This window comes from Mycteria americana, chromosome 9 (assembly GCF_035582795.1).
Source record: "Mycteria americana isolate JAX WOST 10 ecotype Jacksonville Zoo and Gardens chromosome 9, USCA_MyAme_1.0, whole genome shotgun sequence".
Classification (NCBI taxonomy): domain Eukaryota; kingdom Metazoa; phylum Chordata; class Aves; order Ciconiiformes; family Ciconiidae; genus Mycteria; species Mycteria americana.
In genome coordinates, this window is record NC_134373.1 from 25,728,064 (window position 1) to 25,748,381 (window position 20,318).

The following is a 20,318-nucleotide window of genomic DNA, read 5'->3' on the forward strand; positions in this document are numbered from 1 at the left end:
TGAGAGAGACACAGATAACAGGAATAGTTTGCATCTTAAATTACAGACATTCTCCTTCATGAACAGGACTGGAACTGAAAACATTCTTCTGAATTCCAATAGCTTGAGTAGAAATGAACATATGAGAAAGGCATGAGTGAGTCATCTTTGCTCCCTAAACAGCATGAGAAGATGTGCAAGGGCTCCACAGGACTGGAGAAAAAAGAGCTACAAATTTCCAGAGATCATTATGAAATAACCTCTGCCTCTGCATCTCAGTACTAGCAAAACACACAAATACCCTATTCTTCCCAACTGTGTGTCTTCTGTCTGGAATAACTGTGACCCAGACTAGTCCCATAATCCCATCCAAAGATTTTTTTTCTGCATGAGGCAGCCCCCCTCTCCCCTCCAAACCAAAGAGGAGAGCCATTGGTGATCAAGCTGAGCCACCCGCCACAACCACTACGTTCCCCACTGCTCACCCTCTTTTCTATCAGCTTTGCTGTTTATAATAATCGTCCAACTTTCTTACACTGCTCATGAACTACAGCACTGCAAGTGCTGGAAAAACATGCACAAAATAGTTAAACACAGAGGGCTCTAAACGTGCCCACAGACTGGTTGCACGGTAACTTACCACAGCATTCTTTGGATTGGCCTGTTCATCTTGCATTTCCCTCAGCTGCTGCACTGTAGCGCTGTGCACTCGGCTCAGGACATTAAACCAACCGCTGGCAACCGAAACAGACTCAAAGTTAAGATTTGGGTAGTGAAGCTAGCTCTAGAATATGATCAAGGAACTTGGAAAGCTGCCTGTGGGAAAACTTCTTCATTCACAATTTCCTGAGGACTGTGCTACAAAATATCTCTTGGGCTGATCATACCAGACTCTAATGTCTTCCTTCCTCCTTATTTATCCATGAAAATTCTGCACACGTTCTCCAACCCACTGACAGCTGCTCCTGCAAAATCGTTTTCTACTTGCTATTCAAGGAACTGTAAAGCAGGCAGTGGCCTCACCAGGGAGCACATGTCAGCAGACAGAAGAGCATACAGCAGTTGTAAGGACTGGGTCAGCTGGGAATCTTCCTGGACTAGAGTCCTAGAGACACCTGGGAGCCTTCTTAACTAGTCTCTCTCTGACCTGCTCATAAACTTGAAAGTCATATTGCTGTCAATTAATCATGCGGTTTTTTATAAGTTAATTTGCAGCTAAGTTATTTGTCTGTCAAAGAGCTTCTTGTTACAGACATATCTGGAGGCTAATCTCTGTTGCAGAACAAGCAGATTCTTATCTACAGCTTCCAGTGAGATCAGCAAACTTCTAGACTTCATGGAGGATTCTCAAATTGAATACTCTACATCATCTAATCCACCCTTTGATAGTGCAAATGTTGGTGCTTTCTTCTCCCTCAGAACAGAGACTGATATGGCATTGACAGAGGCCACATTTGGTTTACACTTGCCCTAGCAATTCTGCAATGTTATCTTAGGGCATGCCTATTCCAGTTGGTGGAAGTTCTGGGTTAGGAAGTTACTGTTTCTTCAGCTACTGCCCTTTGAATTCGCCTGTTTCTTGTTCATGTGGCTGTTCTTTAGTCTAGTTCTGTTAATTTATTTGCATCCAAACACTTTCCCCCTTCCTTTCCCTACACCCAAATGAAATAACAACAGACCCTAAATAACTTCACAGAATCAGATTAAAGTAGATCAGAGAAACAGTTACACCAGCTGGGCTGAGGGAGCAGAAGCCTCGGTAAGAGTGGGAAAAGTGGGAAGACATGAGCATCTAGGGACAGTAGCCTCTTAACTTGGCTTTGCATAGCCAGAACAGGTTGTCCAACCTGCCCTTAAACTGATTCCCACTGCCTGGCCAGGACGGCAAGAAGGAAGGACATGAGTCATTTGTTTGCTTTGCACTAGGAAGATTTTATCAGATGACACTACAGACTCTGATAAGCTGCAGCCTTTTCTGTCTCCTGGATAAAACCCAGCTGCTCTCGCAATCATTTACAGACAACATGAATAGACTTTTTGTTTGATTCAAGATTCCATTTAATAAATAAATCAGCTATTAGATGTTCCAGTTTATATTAAGGCTTTGTGTGTCTCCTGAAGTAACCCTTGAATTCAGCATGCTCACAGACACATAAGAAGGTGGCAGTCCTGTGACTGACCAATAGGGTGAACCACCATCTTGGTAGCTGCAACAGGGAGTCCCCAAAAGTAGCTGTGGTACCTCCCACATAAATGACACTCTGGAACGAATCCCCTCGTTTCTCCAGCAAAAGGGAAGTGATTATGTTTCCCAGGCTCTCCCATGTTGGGTCAGACCTGCACTGAATGAACAAACCTAACTAAACTCCCTCTTATACCTGGCATCTTCTGGTGACTCTGCGACAATGTGATAAACTCTGTCTTCTGTCACAATGTCCAAGGCATTCTCCTTTTCATGAATGTCCACAATCTCCCTGGAACACAGCAAATCACAAGAGCCAAAATTGAAAACCTTTCATAGGCATAAATTCCATCTGGCCAATTTTTTTCACATCATAACATTCACCACACAGAAGGGAAATCACTGGCTCAGATGGCTTTTAACTCCGACAGAAATACAAAATTCCTCCAATACACATTAAGACTTTTAGGGTCCCCTTAAAAAGATTTGTACAGTTAATCTACCAGAAAAGCAAAGCTTAAGGTGTTAAATGGATTTTCTTCAAGACACCAGCACACTAGATGGAAGAAGAGATAACAGGGAAGTTGATATAGAGGGCTGTTTACAAAGTGGGGTGTGCCACTCTTTTGGCACTTTACAGGCCCACATGATGCTAATAGGTGACTAGTCTCTCCTTTCTTACAGCAGGAGCTCAGGAATTGGCTATAGCAGCAAAACGAGCATTCAGGGCTCAGGAAAAGGCATAGTACATGCTGCCAAATTCAAATCCTGCTGTGAGCTTCATACCACCTCTGTGAAATGCCTCAAGAAGCCAGGAAACAGATGGAGTCAGGGTAGGGGAGAATGCATGGGGTATGTACTTAATTAGCCCCTCCTGGTCTGGCTCCATCCATGGTTTGAAAAGAGCTTCTGCCGGATTATGAAATGCAAGACTGGAAAAAGAACCATCAAGCAATTCCAGACTCCCTCCAGAGTAAAACTAGAAGCTCTAATTGTCTTTTCCTTCCCTTACGTTTCTGATTCTCCTAGCCCTATGGGAGATATGTAGGCCAATAAGCTGGCATAATTATTGATTTAGAGAGTGAATACTAGGGATCAAAAGGATTTATTCTTCACTCACTTTGCCCTTCTGATATCAATTGTCCCCTTCAGCTTTTCCTCACTATCATTCTCAAAGTACATGAGTTTGGATTCTCGAAGCACAAACCAACGGCGTTTCCAGTTGCGGCGTGAAAGTGTTGACATGCCTCCACCTTTTTTATAGAGCCAGCCTGACTTCAGTGCCTCTTGCTTGGTGCGGAACCACATGAAGGCCTCGTTCTTCAGAACACACCAGCGCCGCCTCCATGGGTTCATGAGACCTCCTGCAAAGCAAGGGAGCAAGATTTCATCAAACATGCAACAAGGGCCATGTTTCCATTCTGATCCTGCTTCATGGGCATTTAGTTGCCACTTCAGGAGCTGAGGGAGAGAAACAGGGTTATGCTTAAGTTTGGACAGAGAAAAAACAGAACCAACTAGTGAAACAAACACAAAATATAGAAATATATGCACTACTCAAATATTTTTGTATTGTCTTCAGTTTTGTAGCTCAGAATGAGTCATTTAAGCCCATATCAAGTGGGCCCAACTAGGTCTCAGTAGCAAAGATATCCAGTCTAATTTCTTGACATCCACCTCCTAGCTCTTTGTTTTCTTTGCTTGTTTTAAATAAAAAAAAAAAAGAGAGTAAACAGAGAACTAAGAGCAGATGAAGATGATGATTCTGGAGAAACAGAAGAGGAAAGCAGGTTTCCTGGATTTCATCCTTCCATGGTTTTGGCTAAAGCCGCTTACCCTTCATGTACAGGTAGCTGTGAAAATAGGGTGGTCCTGAGCCATTGAAGATAGTGACTCGTCCATTGCAAAACTCTTCATCTGTATCAATGTAAACATCCACTTCTTCTTCACTGTCCAGAAACTAAAAGGAAAAGAAGAAATACAGGCTACTTGGGTTCTCCTGGTCACAGGAGGACTGGAGCAAAGTAACAATGCTAGAGAAGTCACATGATCAGAAGGTGCAAAACTACACATATACACATACTCCCTTTACAAAAAAAGCAACACAGTAAAACTAGAGGCTTGACAGCTTACCCATTAATGCCTAAAGCAAGAGTCTCCAGAGCATGGAATTTTCGTACCAGAAAGGAGAGTGACATTCGGCAGTGGACATGGCTAGAAAACTCCAGTTACCTGCAGTAACAAACCTTCCTGTTTCAAGGCAGAGGCCACAGTCCAAAATCTGATTTAATGGGATTAAGAGAGAATTTTTCATTTTGGAGGATTTTTCTGATTTTTTTTGGCAGACATGCCAAGACGCTGGACAAGATGGAGCACTAATCTAACCCCAGCAAGGAAATACCTTGCTTTGGGTTGATTAAGAAAAAAAGCACATTCCAGGATAACTGAACCCTAAAAACAAAGATCTAAATTACTGAAATAATAGTACAGTATTTACTCATCCCTATTCTCCAACTAGATAATGGCCCTCAGCCATAAGAAAGTACTTCAAACATGAAATCCCAAATTACCCTATCATTTCTTTCACCTTAAATACAACTGCCTTTGATCAGCTTTATTAATTTAATACTAATGAAGGCAGCTCCTTAGACCTTTTCCTTCCTCAGATGCATGTTGCTTCTTTTAATTTTTCCCCTCTGTCTTCTATCTGTGACCCCTTTGCGCTCTTCTTTTGTCTCATTCCTGTTCCACTCATTCATTCTCCCTCTCCTGCCATTAAATTTCAAAAAGCAGGTACTCTTGGATCAGCAGCTACTGATGGGATCTTGACCCAGTTGCAATTATCTTTTCCTGTGGCTCATGCCATGACATAGTATCAACCGGATTTTTCATGAGTCTTACTCACTGAGGAGCCCAATAAAATCCTCCACTTGTATTTACATTTTAAGAAGAATGGTAGAAACTGGCCTAGGCTGTGTCAGAATGATTCATGACTTGAAGATTACCTGGCAGTGATCTGTGAGTACCTGCCCACATAGAAGGTACCTTTACTCAAGCAGATCACATCATAAAAATTCTGATGGCTGGCAGATGACATTAGGGAAATGCAAATAGGAAAAGTCATGCAACTTTTTAAGAAGGGTCACAATCTGCCATTGGAAAAGAACAGCAAAGGAAATAAATTGAATTCCTTAAAAAAAAAAATTAACCATTTTCTAGAAGATATTTTGTAGTTCAAGTCTCTGTTCTCAGGGACATCATTTATCTGAAGTATTTTTATGGCTGTCATTGGCTTCACACCTGAACTCCTCACAATCTTATCTGACATCCTGTTCTGTAAGGGGATTTATTGTTGCATTATTAAGCAACTAGCCTGAGGGCACTCAGGAAGTCCAGCGCCTAGTGTGGGATCTAAGCTGAGATGCTTCAAGCGCGAGGCTAATAGCCCAGCTTTACTACCCTGTCATTGTCCCTACGGTAGGAATGAAAAGGTTCAGTGGTCTTGGTTGTGTGCACTGGGACCCGCCTGGATCAGCACAGTAATTTCTTCAAGCCTTAGAATAGCTTAACTTGTACACAGCGGCTGAAAATAAACCCTTGACTCTGAACAGTAACAAGACTAGAACAAGAGAGGTTTTAGTGATGGAAACAAATCAAACCCCAGCCCTTCCCATTTCCTCTTGTGATTGTCCACTAGAAGCTCAGGCTACTTCTGCAAAATCTCTCTAAGGTAGAACATATACCTACAAGATACTAGTTGCCTGCTTTCTGTCTTCCTAAAGGGTATTACGTTAATATAAGGTGATGGAAACAATCTAAAATAGCCTAGGTACATATGTGCTAGCTTGTGTACCAATAACACTGGACACTCACAAGTCCTCTGGCCTTCAGCCTATCTGTGACTGTTCTCTTTTTTCCAAGCTGATTATTGATGTAAGAGAGAGTTATATATTAGTAACAATACCCAGAGCGAGCAGGCATACAGTAAGAAGGCAAGGATGTTATAAATATCAACAAAGTCACACTAATGTCTGGAAAGGTGAAGGGAGGGATTCTTACCGAGTCCAGGCTGCCACGGTTGGAGTCCAGGCTGGTACCATGGGAGTGTCTCAGACCTTCCTCACTGTTCAGGGGCTCAGCTGAGGCGCTACCTGCATCTCCACAGCCATCAAACTCCTCATGGTCATAGTCGGACTCCACATCTGGGGGGGGAGTGTAGATTGGCTCTCCCACCTCACCGCTGTTACTCCTCTGCGTATCTGAGACAGTGCTGTAAATACTTTCTGCTGGGTCAGACAGGGCTCTCTGCTCCTTGGGGCTAGCGGTTCTTTCTACAGGTTGTCCTGGAGCAGGGACAACCTCTCCCACTTCCCTTTGGAGAAGTGAAAGGCTTGTGTCCACACCTTCCTCTGAGTAGTTATTGCTGTTTCTTGTGCCATCCTGATTCAAGACCACCAAACTGGAAGTTGGCCGTCCTTCATCATCAGCATGAAAGCCTTCATCCACTTCTTCTTCAGCTAGTGGTGCCACCAGGCTGCAGTCAATGTTGAGTGTTCCCTCACTAGAAAGTGAGCGCTCTAAGTTCTGCACACTTTCATCCAGATTGCCAAAATCCAGCAGATCCAAGAACTCCTGGGCAACCCTAGATGCCTCCCTTTCCAGCCTCTGGATCTCCTCTTCTCGCTGCCGATTGATTTCATTCCTGGTGTTTTCACAGATGATAGACATGTGATCCTCTTTCTGTTGCTGCAACTTCTCAATCTCCTTCTCCAGTCTTAAGATCTCCTCCATCTGACGTCTCTCTTCTTCTTGCAGGGGAATATCTACCTCCTCAGTCTTTACTGCTTCCACCTTAAAGAATTTATAATAGTGTTAAAGCAGTTTCTTCAACCTATATGTGTTCCTTGCCTGGACCTTGCATTCTTCCTACCTCCTGTGTTTGCCTTGTACTTCCCATTTGCAAAAAGATGACTCTAAGCATCCTCTCCTTTTCTGACTGGCATCTGCAATCATCCATGGCACAAAAGCTAAAGGTAGAACTACGGGATCTTCAGGTAACTCCTTTTTTCCAGCAGCCTACCTCCTTTCTGAATTGTACAAAGTAGCTCACTGTGATCGGTGAATTTTTAGAAGAGCCTCGGGATCAGTGACTTTTTAGAAGAGCCCCTCTGTCTACTGCTCATGTTACAGCCCTTTGTACACTACAATTTGGATAAAAGCATTCTGAAATTCCGTCCTCTCTTTTTGAACTATCTCACACACATACACACATATAGGAGAAAGCAACTATACAGGAATACATATGTGCATAGCCTGCTTAAGAGCTGAATATTTCCCAGAAATTCATTAAAACATTTGGGGATTTCATTGCTTCCTGAGTTGGGGCCTGAGACCATGAGAATCTAGGTCTGGAAGGGATATTTGCAATGAAGCAGGATTGTATCCACGCCAACTCAACCCCACCAAAACTCCACCCGGAATTTCTTGGCATTCTTTAGCATCACTGGATGGATGATGGCTGGCTGGCTGCTGAAGACTGTGCCTTCCTCTATTCTCCACACTGAAGTTAACAGGAAATTTCTAGCAAGTACACAATAAATAGAAGACAGAAGATACTGGTAACTTTCACTGACGTTTAGCTATAAGATAAAGCCAACCTCCCCTCCACGGAGGATGTTGAAAACATTTTTGCTTGTTTTTGCGTGTGTATAAATTCCAAAAGGATTTAATGTACTTCCTGATAGGAGTATGACAATGAAGCCAATGAATTGGCCCATTTTAGCCACAATCCTTGTTTTCTTTACAGTTACCCTGTTGCTTGTTCTCTACTTGACTCTTACTTGTGGACAAATGCATTTTTATACTCTAATCTGTCATTTCTCCTGCACAAAGCTGGCCTGAAACTGGGGAACAAGTGGTTTGGGAAAAGAAATAAGAAGATACACAGCTATTTTCACACACCTCAGGGTAGGTGGTCTGCTCTTTGATATATCAAGTACCAACAAACAATTAGATCAGTTACAAGGGGTTTATTTTAGCCATGGCAGTAGCCATCTGCATTCTTATTTTCGCTGTTACAGGCAACAATCCAGCAAAACAGTCTGTGTAACAGAGTAGCACATCACAAGGTCATGTAATAAGCTCAAGCAGTAGAGATAAAAAAGGATGCTGCATGTTCAATACAGAAATTTTCAAATAGGAACTATGCAAGCTGGTACATGAGCCTTGAAAAAAACCCCACCTTGTTAACCCTATGCACCTCTGCCAAAGTCAAACACCTGCAGGCTTTGAGTGAACAAAGCCCGTTTTTTAAATAGTGTTGCCACAATAACAATATTAGCTCCAGGCGAAGCATAGGCAATGAAGGACCCTTCACAGATACTCAGAGAAGACATATGAAAAGAATAACTGTTAAACTTACCTGAGCCACCTGGAGTAGTGCATTCAGTTGTTCCTTTTCTCTGTTAAAAAACAAGACATGATAGTCAGAGACAGACCCAGTTCTCCTACATGAGGCTTTTAGAATTACATGGACACATCATCCCTCCATGCATAAGGTTAAATTAAGGTACCTGTTGTCAGACTGATTTAAAAGCTTTTGTAATTTAGTAAAAATCCAATTCTCTATGGTTGGCATGACCTTTATGGATACAACAGATTTTCCCCATGCACTTAACTTTCACATCAATCAGGAAATTGGATTAGTTGGAACACGCTAGGAAGGACATTGGAAACAGTGACAGAAAGGCAGATCAGTTAGACTCATGATAAATGTAAACAGAATCTTTTGAAGTACTTTACGTTCATGGATATTAAATGAGGTTGTACATGCATAATTGACAGATATCAGGAAACTGTGTTTGTTTTTTTAAAAGCAGAACAGAATTATTGCAATACCAGCATTGAATTTGTGTTTTGTTTTGCCTTTACTATATTAAAGCCTCCAAAAAGTTATCAAATTTTTGTACTTTTTAATTGACTAAGCTGAGGACTTTCTATTCCGAAGACCTGGGTACTCCAGCTTGCATAACTTCTCAGTGGCATGCAAAACCTAGTTTACTAGTAAAGGCTGTAAGAGTCAGAGTTTGTTAGTAAACATGAGCAGAGGAAAAAAAACTATCCCATGGTGCTGCATCTCCATTCAGATCAAAAAGGTTGTACTCCAAGGGAAAGCTGTCGCTATGGCCAGTTTCTCCATAGTGAGCACGCTACAAGCAACTGAACTAGGAGACAGACAAATGCCAGGGTCATGCATAGGGAGCAGGGATAGGATACAGCTGGATGGAAGAGTCTGCCTGTACCAACCACTGTGCAGCTAAATTCAGACTGGCAGTGGTAACTTTCAAATCTATGATTCAACCTCAAGCAGAACAGGAGGGCAACAATATTTATTTCCCAGGCCCTGCAGCTTTTCCCAGCCAAATTCTAGATTGCAGTTGCATGTCACAAAGTCCTTAAAGTTCTCACTTGTGCTCTCTCTCTCAAAAAAAAAATCCAGGAAATGTTTATAAATGAAAGCTGACATAAGTGAGATCCAGATGGTTCCAACTGTGCTGAAAGATCTCTAACAGTAGTCATGAGTTAAACAACTGCCTTAAATGATATGAGGGTTCAAGAAGCAGAGCCATTTTAAAACAAATCAGGAATACCACCTACAACCTACACACTAATTCCTGCAACAGTTCCTCACATTTTTTAGACCTCTGATATTTCTTGCTGATTTCCATCCATCTCCAACTGATCCACACTCTTCCTGAAATGTGATACCCAAAACTAGGGACAGTACTCCAACTGAAGCCTTACCAGTGTCAAGTGGAACAGAAGAATCACCCCACATCTTACAGAAGCAATCTTGTTTATAGACAGCATTTGCTTTCTCCTCTCACACAGCATGACACTGGTCATTAACATTCAACTTAGCCTCCAGACCTTCTTCCTGCTGTTGAAGTAGGCATTCCTCCTTCTCTCTCTGTGCATTTGATCACTCCTAACTGTAGATCTGCATATGTCTGTACTGAATGTTATCCTATGTTTTTCAGGCCACTTCTTTAATTTTTCAAAATCATTTGAATTGTAATCCTGTCTAGCTATATACTTACAGCCCCTGACTAGATGGTTTCATCTGCAAATTTCATAAAGATACTCATATTTCCTCATCCAACTTACTATGAAAACATTGCACTAGTACCATAACCAGCACAGACCATGGAAGAATCCCATTCAAGAGTTGTCTCCTATTCAACAAAACACTACTATTGTTTACTAATTAAAATGCAATAGTACAATGCAGTAAAACCATAAATCCTAGTCTTGTTTCATCTACTTTTTTCCAAACCACACTCCTTATAGTGTCTTAGAGTATTGTCATAACATGTCAAAGCCCTTACCCACCCTCTACCTACCCAAAGTCAAGTTACCTACCCAAAGTCAAGTTACCTACCCTCTATGGCTTTTCCCTATCCACAAGGCATGTCATAAGCTATCACAGAAGGAAACGGATAACTTTAATGCTGTTTGTTCTTCAGAAATCCACATTGGCTCTTAACTCCTTTATCAAGCATTTATAACTGTTTGATTATTTGTTTCAGTATCTTCCTGAAATTGAAGTTAGGCTGACTGGTCCACAATTCCCTCGGTTCTGCCTTTTCCCATTTTAAAAGGGGGTCATTATGTTTGGAATTTTCCAGTTTTATGGAAACTCCATTGCTATCCACAAAGGAGGAGAAAGAGAATAGCTACTGATTCAAGCTGCTTTAGCCGGTTCTCAAAGTACCCAAACATTAATTTCACCAAGTCCGGATGACTTCTTTGTAATCTGATTTATCTGAGCATTCTCTAACCTTTTATTTCTCTGCTAGGTTCTGAATTCTTGCACATCTGTGCTAACTGTATTTAGTGTCCAACAGCTAAGCCTTTTGGGGAAGACGAATAAAAATAGCATCAAATACCTCAGCTTTCTCAACTTTATAATTTTTCTTCCTCTTGAACAGTAGACCAAATTGCTCCATGTGTCCCTTTTACTAACAGTGTATGCACAATAACTGCATGTCAACTTTTAGCTCGTTACAGCTCAGTTTGCATCTTGGTCCTTCTAATTTTGTCTCTGCATGTGTGTTGGGTTTTTTTGCTTGTTCTCAGTAGATTGCTCATAAATAACAGGCTGAAACCAGGACAGTAACCAACTATTTATGAAAAACTTAAAATGCAAAGGATTATTTGTTCAAACTTATATAATAATCTCATAATTGAAGTTTTATGCTTCTTAAAAGATTATCAAGAGAGACATCCAGTTTGGATAGCATGTAGGTAACCATGGAGTGAACAGTAAATGATGCATGAGGCACAGGATTTTCAATAGGTGTACCATCACTGCTCACAGATTGCCTCTTTTTGTCACATTAGCTTTTCCTTTCCCCTCCTGATCTCCCGACACATCCGTACCCCTGATGAGAGATACACAGCAGCAGGAACAGGAAGAACATGTGTATGTTCATGAGTATAAGAACTGCAGTAGCAGCACAGGTGCACTGCCCATCTTTCTTGCTCTCTGACCCAGCTTACTGGACACACCAAGACCCATGAACTCTGGTACCTTCTCACACTGCTAATCCCTCTAGAGTTTGGGAGACTGCATAAAACTTCCTTTACCACTGCAAAGGCAATGAGAAAATTATGCATCTCTGCCCAATCAGTCAAACTGCCTCCTTTCAAGTACCTTCCAAAGCAGAAAAACACTAAACAGAGGTAAAAGTACACCAGAATTAGCTTTCCTAAAGGAAGCAGGACACTCCTTTTCCACTTTGCTTTTCTATTCTGAGCTGCCCACGGTCCACCCCAACTCTGCCCCCTGGCATTGGGACACTGTCTCATGCAATTGCTGTTCCAGTGTTACCATCATGCCAGTGCCCCAGACCCGCTTTTACACCTCAGCAGCTTTAGCGCTAGGGAACTATAAGTGCAAGATACCATCTTGTACCTTTCCTTCACCTCTTCCTCTTCCTGTTTCCTCCTACGCTCCTCCTCTTCTTGCCATTGTCTTTCCTCTTCCTCTCTTCTGATCTGTTCTTCCTCTTCTTGCCTCCTTCTCTCCTCCACTTCCTGCTTCCGCCTGAGTTCCTGCTGCAGCAGGTGCTGGTAGAGGCTGCGAGCCAGGCGGCCACGCCAGTGCTTCTGCAGGGTGACTGCAGAGGCCTTCAGTCGCAGCAGGCTCTTCTTCCAGAAGTATGCTCGGTAGTTCTTTTGGATTATAACAACACTGGCTAGCACCTTTTGATACTTCTTCCTAAAAACAGAACCAGACACTTAATGCGCCATGAAGCAATACATGCTTTGCAGTTCCCATGCCCTGGTATATTGACCAATCTTACCACATCCACAGAAAAACTAATTTGGAAAAATATTGCTCAGAAATGACACAATTTCTGTTCCTCTACTGCCACTACCTGTAAATCATATTCTCCTCACTGTTCTTGCTCCCATATCTACCACTGATTTGTTTCCATGGGCACCCACTTTTGTGAAGACCCTCAGAGGATGAAGGACAGATATCTGGCACATGGAAAGAGAAGGTCCACCGGCCCAAAGTCTCCTTGCATTGCACATCACACACATTCACTGTGCAGTTAGCATAATCGCTCAGTGTGGATTAATTATTATAAAAACATACAAATGGCCTTACTATATGAGAACAAAGTCCCATATTGTCCCATCTTTTAAGTGGCCAATATACAATTTTACTCCAGGAAAAGGAAAAAACAGGGCAAAACCAGATCTGGTCACATTAATCTCGTATTGTTTGGGGCAAAACACAGTGATACTACAATATTGATTGCTGAATGTAACATTGTAGCAGGTTCCCATAAACATATACTTATATTGCACAACTTTTTGCATAAACAATAATGATATGAAAATCAACTTTACCATACTTTAAAACCAAAAAACATGGTAGGGCCCCAAAAGAAAAGAATCATCATTCAGTATTTCTGTAGTCTAGTGAAGTTCTAGAAAAGTCAGTTCTTGCCTCTGCATTACAGCATATTTTTATCAAGGACCTGGAAAAAAAGTTACTGGTAGAAGTTTGTACATGATACACAAACTGGGCAAATAACAAAAGGGCTACTATTACACAGTAATCTGGATCAATTTGTAAGCTAGATTCAAGCAAAAATTAAACAATTCAAGGGAGCCAAACATAAGGTCTTCTATTGAAGAACCAAAGGCCAAACACACCTGATGTGGGACTATGTTAGGAAGCAGCAAGTCAAAAAAAGGATTTAGGGGCCACAGGGATCATCAGGTGAAGGCAAACTCCCAACATGACGCTGTAGAAAAAAATACTACTGGGATTCTTATATTTGCAAGCAGAAATATTGTGTAGAAGGGGACTGCATTGCTACTTTTATCCTGTGTTCAGCGTTAGCACCTCCATTTCAAGAACAATGTTAGACCCTCAAGTGACTTCTGAGGAAGCAGGACTGGAACCAGAAATCCTGGCTTATAGAAAGAGAGTGCTTGCTCCATGACCTTAAGAAAGAGAAGGCTAAGGAAAGGTTTGATCCCAGTCAACGTACCCACATTTTTGGGTGGCATTTCTATTTATTCAGCAGGGGACATCACAAGATTTAATTGACCTGACGCTGAAGTCTATTCAGGCTGGAAATAAGCAGACTTTTTGTAAAGTAATTGAATATATTCAGACACCTTAATATCTTGCTGTAGGGAAATGATCATTGGCACTATTCAAATCAAAACCTTCTTTACTCCAAACCAGAATTTGCAGAGGGAAATTCTATGGGCCTGTTACACAGGATCTTGGGCCAGCAGGCTACAGTAATCCTGTGAGGTCTTACACTCCTAGAAAGCATGCTGGAAATAGCACAGTATTCTCACATATCCTTCCCACAGACCTTCTGCAACCCCCTGAGGAAAAGGCACACCTCAAAATCCCCTTCCTGGCAATCAAACCCCCTTCAAATGGCAACAGGGACCCATGCTGACAGCTTGCCACCTCCCTGCACATCAGATACGTCAGCCTAGTCAAGAAAATCAGGAGAGGGATGCTAATAGCAGTAGTGTGCAGAGGTCACGCTCTTTTCCATACGTAGGAAGTCAAAGGGAGGAAGCACAGAGAAAAGAAGAGGAAAGGGAAGAGGTGATAAGAAGTGGGAGGTTTTAGATGAATTGCTCCTGGGCTGCAGTCCCCTCACCCCTGCTCCCCCTGTCCTCCCTGTGCCCTGCACATGGGGTGTGAACAGCTGCACACGCACCCTCTGCCAAGGCAGATATAAGTGCATCAAAAAGGGCACTCTGACGTTTACAAAACGCATCTGGCAGAAACTCTCTCAATTGCAACACGTGCCAAGCCCTGCCCAGCTACAGGCCAGCTCTGCCTGCTAATCTGCCAGGCTGAAGTGCCCCCTCATTCCTCATGACCACAGCCATGCTTGCAGACGCCCTTCAGTTGGAATTGCTGCACACAGGCTGTGAATTTCATTCCCCTTGTTGAGCCTTCCACTCACCCTCTTGGACTGCCAAAGAAATTCAACCTGCAGCCCGTTCTAAGGAGTTGGGAGACATCCTGACCATATATCACAAGAGAAGGTGTGGTGGCTGCAAGGCTCCAATGCTGCATTTGGAATTTAGTTAATGACTCTGTTGATGAGCTGTAGTTAGTAGTTATGCCTCCAAGGACTAGAGAACATGGGGCTATGGAATAATTTCCTACCGTCTTTTCCCCTGAGCAATGAAGTCCTGCAGAATCCAGGGACACAGCCAAATTTGTACATGGATCCTGCAAGCCTGGGAACAGTTATGCATATTTTAGCTGGTGAAGCTGTTACCTGCAGCTCAGACCTCCATAGATTAGCTAGGAAAAATGGGGTCATTTGAATGGGCTTGATTTTTCTTGTTTCACATTTTAGTCATCAGTCAGAGATACTAGGCTGCAGGGAATAAGAGCAAAGAAAATGTTCTTACCCTTAGCACTGGTTCTCCAGGCTCACAGAACAAGTTCACAAAGGGGGAGAAGCCAGTAAAATCCTTCCTGAGGCATATGTACCCTTCTTCGCCAATCTACTTTGCATGAGACCAAATGAATTTAAATACATTTGTTCTTGCAAAACTAACAGAAATGGTATCAAGCTCAGGGCAGTGCACACGGGTATTCCTGACCTCTGCCCAACTCTGCACAGACCATTCACCAGTTGCCCAGATGAACTCTCTCTTGCTGGACCTTCTCCAATACAGGTGCAGCGCAACTCTCTTCACAGAAAAGTTTTCCAGTCTCCCTTCCTAGCTCTTTCCTCGCTCCCTGCTCTCCTCCCCTGCAAAGTCCAGTTACCTCCAGCTGCTTGTGAGGATTTCCACTCTGGCTGCAGAAGCACAGCTTGTTCTTAAAGATGAGACTCAGAAGAGCAACATGTGGGATGAGGAATTCAGATCTGTGGGGACTGGAGCACCACAAGACTTCAAGCCAAGAGGAATGCTACTGCAACACTGGCTCCATCACAGCCCTGCAGGGCAGCAGCTACCTTCCCAGGAACCCAGAAAAGCAGTAATCCAGTTTGCCTGCAGTGATGCTTCCCAGAAAAATCAATTTTCCTGTACTAATCCCTACCCCTCTCTCCAAATGCTAGACACAAAGTAAAATAGAGCAGAGGCCCTGACACAAAGAACTTGCAATTTCATGTACAAACAATAGAGCTAGCTCATTTGTCTTCCTAGAGGGAAATAAATAAATGAATAAAAGCCCCCGAGACCGAATGCATATATTGCTGATATTGCACATTGGCGAGGCAGGGTACAACCCTTGCACACATTTCCCAATGCAAAATGAGCTACCTGGTGTAACTAGAGCTCTAAGAAGAGTGCCTGCTGGAACAGCTCTGCTGGCCAGGGATTTCACCTCCTCACACCCCTGACTGACAGGTGTCTGGAGCAGAGACCAGCCAGGAAAGAGCATCTTACTGGGATTAAGTGTGCATGCCACAGCCATTAAGGAGTCAGCTGTTCCACTGACTGCGAGGGGCAGAGGAGGGGCAGTTTGTCTGCAGTTGGTTCTCCCAACCCTCCCCTGGTCAGGTGCAAAAGGGAGCGGCAAGAGGAGATTACTGGTGCAAAGCTGGCCAAAAACCAATTCTGAAGAGGTAATTAAAAGGAGAGGGAGATCACGAGGCAAACAGGCAGGGTGAGGAAAGAGGGTGAGCAAAGGCAGAGCTGCAACTGAGGAAGAAGCAATTTGCAGGGGGAGCAGAAAACAGAGTTGACAGGCATAAGGAAAAGGAGGGGACCCAAAGCATAAGTGGGGCGCAGCCAGGAGAGCCCTGAAGGCAAGGAAAAGGTGTCATCGGAGGCAAGCAATGGGTACAGAGGTCCCTGCAGAAGCCTGCTGAGCAGCGTTGAGGGAGGGTGCAAGCGTGCACGGCATTGAAGAAGAGGTGGCAAAGGTGCAGAAAGGTGTCAGTGGAACCGATGCTGGCAGGGAGGGCAGATACTACAGCTCTCCCTTAGAATACAGGAGGGGAAGAAGGGAGGGATGCGAGGGGACTAGAGAGCAAAGCAGGAGGTCGGGGCAACCCAGGCACACAAGCACAGGGATGGTGGGGCAGCCCCCAGCACTGACCTTGCCATGTAGCCCAAGACGTGGGCCCGGATGACTATAGCTGCTTTCCTCAACTCCTCTTCCCGATCCTTCTCCAGCTTCTGCTCAAGAGCTTCCTTCAGGAAAACCTGACGCCACGGGGAGGAGTTTCAATAAACACAAAGAGAGGAAAGAAGTCAGTCCCCGGGAGAGCCGGGAGATTTCATCCCCGGGCACCAGCGCTGAGTGCGCTCTGCGTCCGGGCGCCGCGGCCGCTGCTGCCGGCGCTCCAGCGCCAGCCTCGGCGCCTCGCCCCGGGCTGCCCGGACTGGGAGCACCAGGAAAAAGTTTTGCAGCGACGTGAGCCAAACTCTGTGCCCAACCCCCGCCTCCCTCACTCTGTGGTCAAGACTTAAAAGAGAGAGAGGGAGGGAGCAGAGGAAGGAGGGAAAGAGGAGGGAGGAGGAGGAGAGCCCGTGCTTGCGCCTGTGATTAACTCTTTCCCAGCTGACAGCTTTCCCTGCAGAAGCCAGTACCTCCCTGCAGCAGGCACTGATACCTACTTGGGTGATTAAATATTTTGCAAAGAAACTCCCCCGCATTTCAAGGAAAGAGAGGAACATTTAGGTTTCTAGCCTCCAGGAAGCAATCTTAACAGCAGCCCTAATAATGGAAGACAGTCGAAAGCTAACAGCCCTGTCGAGGTGCAAAGCTGAGCATACCCCGGTCCACCAGCTCTGGGTGGAAGCTGAAGCCGTTCACCAACCTCCAGAAACTCTGAGGTGGAGATGCTTCCTTGCTGAAAAGGTTCAGCAGTGCAGCATGCATTAGGGGGGAACTGAGCCTTGATGGGAGAGGTCTCCAAGTACCACTGATGGCACTTCAGTGTCCAGTGTTTTAATTCTCAAGCATCTTCCATCACCTGTATTTCAAACCTCTGCTCAGTGCTAAATGCTTGTGTGAGGGACGACAGTGCTACCTTAGAGACAAAAGGACTGAGATACAAGCAAGATAAAGGCATGTTTACAGGAATTGCGATGACATATCTGAGCTGCTTTAAATCAGCTGGCTTGCATTATGTTAGCACAGAGTTCAGCACAAATTGCTGAAATAAATGCTTTGCTTTTTGAGATGGACTGCAGCCTGCATGGAGCTCCACGGTGCTGTGGGTACACTGCTAGCAGTACCCAGACTAGATTAAAGTTGGCTAAGATATGTCCATACAAGCTGCAGTCACAACAGCAACTGCCATATGGCCATGCTTGTGTGACCTGCTGCCTGACATTGGCTAAATCACTGCCAGGGCCAGCAGCAGAACGGACTGCACTAGGAAAGTGCTGCCCCACTTGTTAAAGCCCTGCCGTGAACACAGGCTGTGAGCTGACATTCATCAATCTGTAGAACTACATTAATCAGTAAAAACTCCTTACAAATCTATTGGATCCATGTGGCTAAGCTGAGAGGCCAAAGAGATGTTCAGAGATTTGAACAGTCATTTAGTCCAGTGTTCTGCACAAACTCTCCCCCTCCCCACTTACCTCCCCTTATGTCTCTGTATACCTTGCCTTCCATCACTGCTTTTGGCCTTATGACTTATTTAGGCTCTTTTTTTCCCTCTGCAGTGACCACCATGTACTGAAACCTCTCCCTGAGTTAGTACCCATTGCCAGTGGCTTCCCTGGACTTGATTTCTCCTGGGGAGCCATTTCCATTAAGATGGCCTTAAGAAATGAGGTGTTTTGTAATGACTAAGTAACCGTGGGTAGCCTTAAAAGAAGGTTCTTTATCAAGGTACTGCCAACCATGAAGCTGGCATCCTTCCCTGCAAGTTGTACATCCACTCCCTCTGTCAACTCAACAATCTTTTAAAGACTTCTTTGAGGCAGGGATTGCTCTTTCCATTACATTCCAGAACCCAGCAGCAGTCACCCATTTCAAGAATGCAACCAGCAAAACACCGTCTCAGTCCATAATCTTCATCAAATTGCAAAAATATTCAGTCCATCAGTATTTTGCTAGCAAGCATACACTTTGCTGTGCCAGTAAGGAGGGGAGAAAAAACTAACTTTGAGGCATGCAGAGTTCAACAAGACCCAACCCTAATCCTATAGGGTTTTCTATATATGCTTGGGAGTGAGGGTTAATCTCAAATAACATAACAATATCTAGCTATAAGCTTTGGCATTTTGAGGGTTTTTTTAGACTCCTGTAGATGACAAGGAACAGTAAAATGTGTTCAAATCCAGATATATTTTTGATGCCTTGTGGAAATAATTTGGAAGGTGGCCATTTCTTTGTCATAATTCATAGTCACTTTCTGAAAACAGGAGATCACTTTCATCTGGGGAAGGAATGATTAAACAAAACATACAAGGTTTCTTCTATCATATTTGCTCCTATTAGACACTGGCCAAGTTTTAAACCACAGTGCAAAACCACAGTGCTCCTCACACAACCTCAATGGCTGCATGCACCATCAGTGCAACAGTGAACATGTTAAGGTTACGTGTAGATCAGCAGACACAAATATAACTGCGTGTGCACCCATGTGTACATAGGTGGGATCATATGATTCTTGGGGACAACACTGGGAAAGCAGGAAGTGGGTCACTCTGACCTGGATGCCAATTAGTCGACAGAAACCTCCTCCTTCAAACAGGCCCTGCAAAACAGCAGGTTGAAATGTGGAAATGAATGCTTTCAAACAGCAAGGATTACTGTGTTAAACAGCCTTGGGAAATCTGTGTTGTGCGTATGGGTAAGTATGGCAGAAGGTCCAGGTGCACTGAGGAAAGGGGCACAGAAGCTGCTGCTCCATCCCAGTACATCCCCAGTGAAGACAAGGGCACCTTAGCACAAGCTCTTCCATCATCACACTGTTTGTTTGCATCCAAGCCCTCATCTCTGCCATGCCACTGGATAAAGCCTGCCTTATATACATTAATACCTCTTATAAACATTAATTTGACAATTGCCAGCACAGCAGCTGCTCTATTCTTAATGAAAAACACAAAGATCATCCTGCCCTTCCTCCCCCATTTCCTTTCCCAAGCTTCACAATCCCTTGCACTAATTCACAGAGTCTTTTCCTTCCTCCTCCAAACAATTGCTAGGGATATAATTATCCTTCCATTCATTTTGCAGGAAGTATTCCCCCTTCTATAAGCCTTGCTCTTCACCCACCCCTTATACTTCTTCCTAGGTTACATCCCCATTGGCGTGCCACACCTTTTTCAGTAGCTACTCCTGACTCCGTAAGTCAAGGTTAGTTCTGGGAATCGCTACCTGGGTACCCAGAGCTGCACCTGTAGCAGCCAAAGTGGCAGCAAGGGCACCCAGGGGACTTCCTCTCCAGGACAATGACCTGCACTCTTAGCTGGTAGCTTCACTTCACCCTTACCTGAAAGCCTCTGGAAAAATCAGGGCTCTTGCCTTCATTGACCCAAGTATTCCAGGCCCGTGTTACCTAGTACCAGCTAAAACATGAACGCAGACAAAGCACTTTATAATCCAAAAACAAGACACAACAGCTGGATACAGGCAGCAGGGAAGGGACTACCGGGAAGCACCACTGCT

The 20,318-nt window shown here is 43.9% G+C and overlaps 1 protein-coding gene across 1 annotated transcript in view; it reads right to left on the reverse strand.

Moving 5' to 3' along the window:
* Positions 1-20,318, reverse strand: part of LOC142414763 (unconventional myosin-X-like) — a 96,146-nt gene that overhangs the window by 20,008 nt on the left and 55,820 nt on the right. Inside the window, exons 22-29 of the mRNA XM_075512397.1 lie at positions 16,785-16,891; positions 12,138-12,443; positions 8,583-8,622; positions 6,221-7,012; positions 3,998-4,121; positions 3,282-3,525; positions 2,358-2,453; positions 620-713 (exon numbers count right to left, since the gene is read on the reverse strand). Of these exons, the coding sequence (XP_075368512.1) occupies positions 620-713; positions 2,358-2,453; positions 3,282-3,525; positions 3,998-4,121; positions 6,221-7,012; positions 8,583-8,622; positions 12,138-12,443; positions 16,785-16,891 (1,803 nt within the window). The remainder of the gene's footprint in view (positions 1-619; positions 714-2,357; positions 2,454-3,281; positions 3,526-3,997; positions 4,122-6,220; positions 7,013-8,582; positions 8,623-12,137; positions 12,444-16,784; positions 16,892-20,318) is intronic.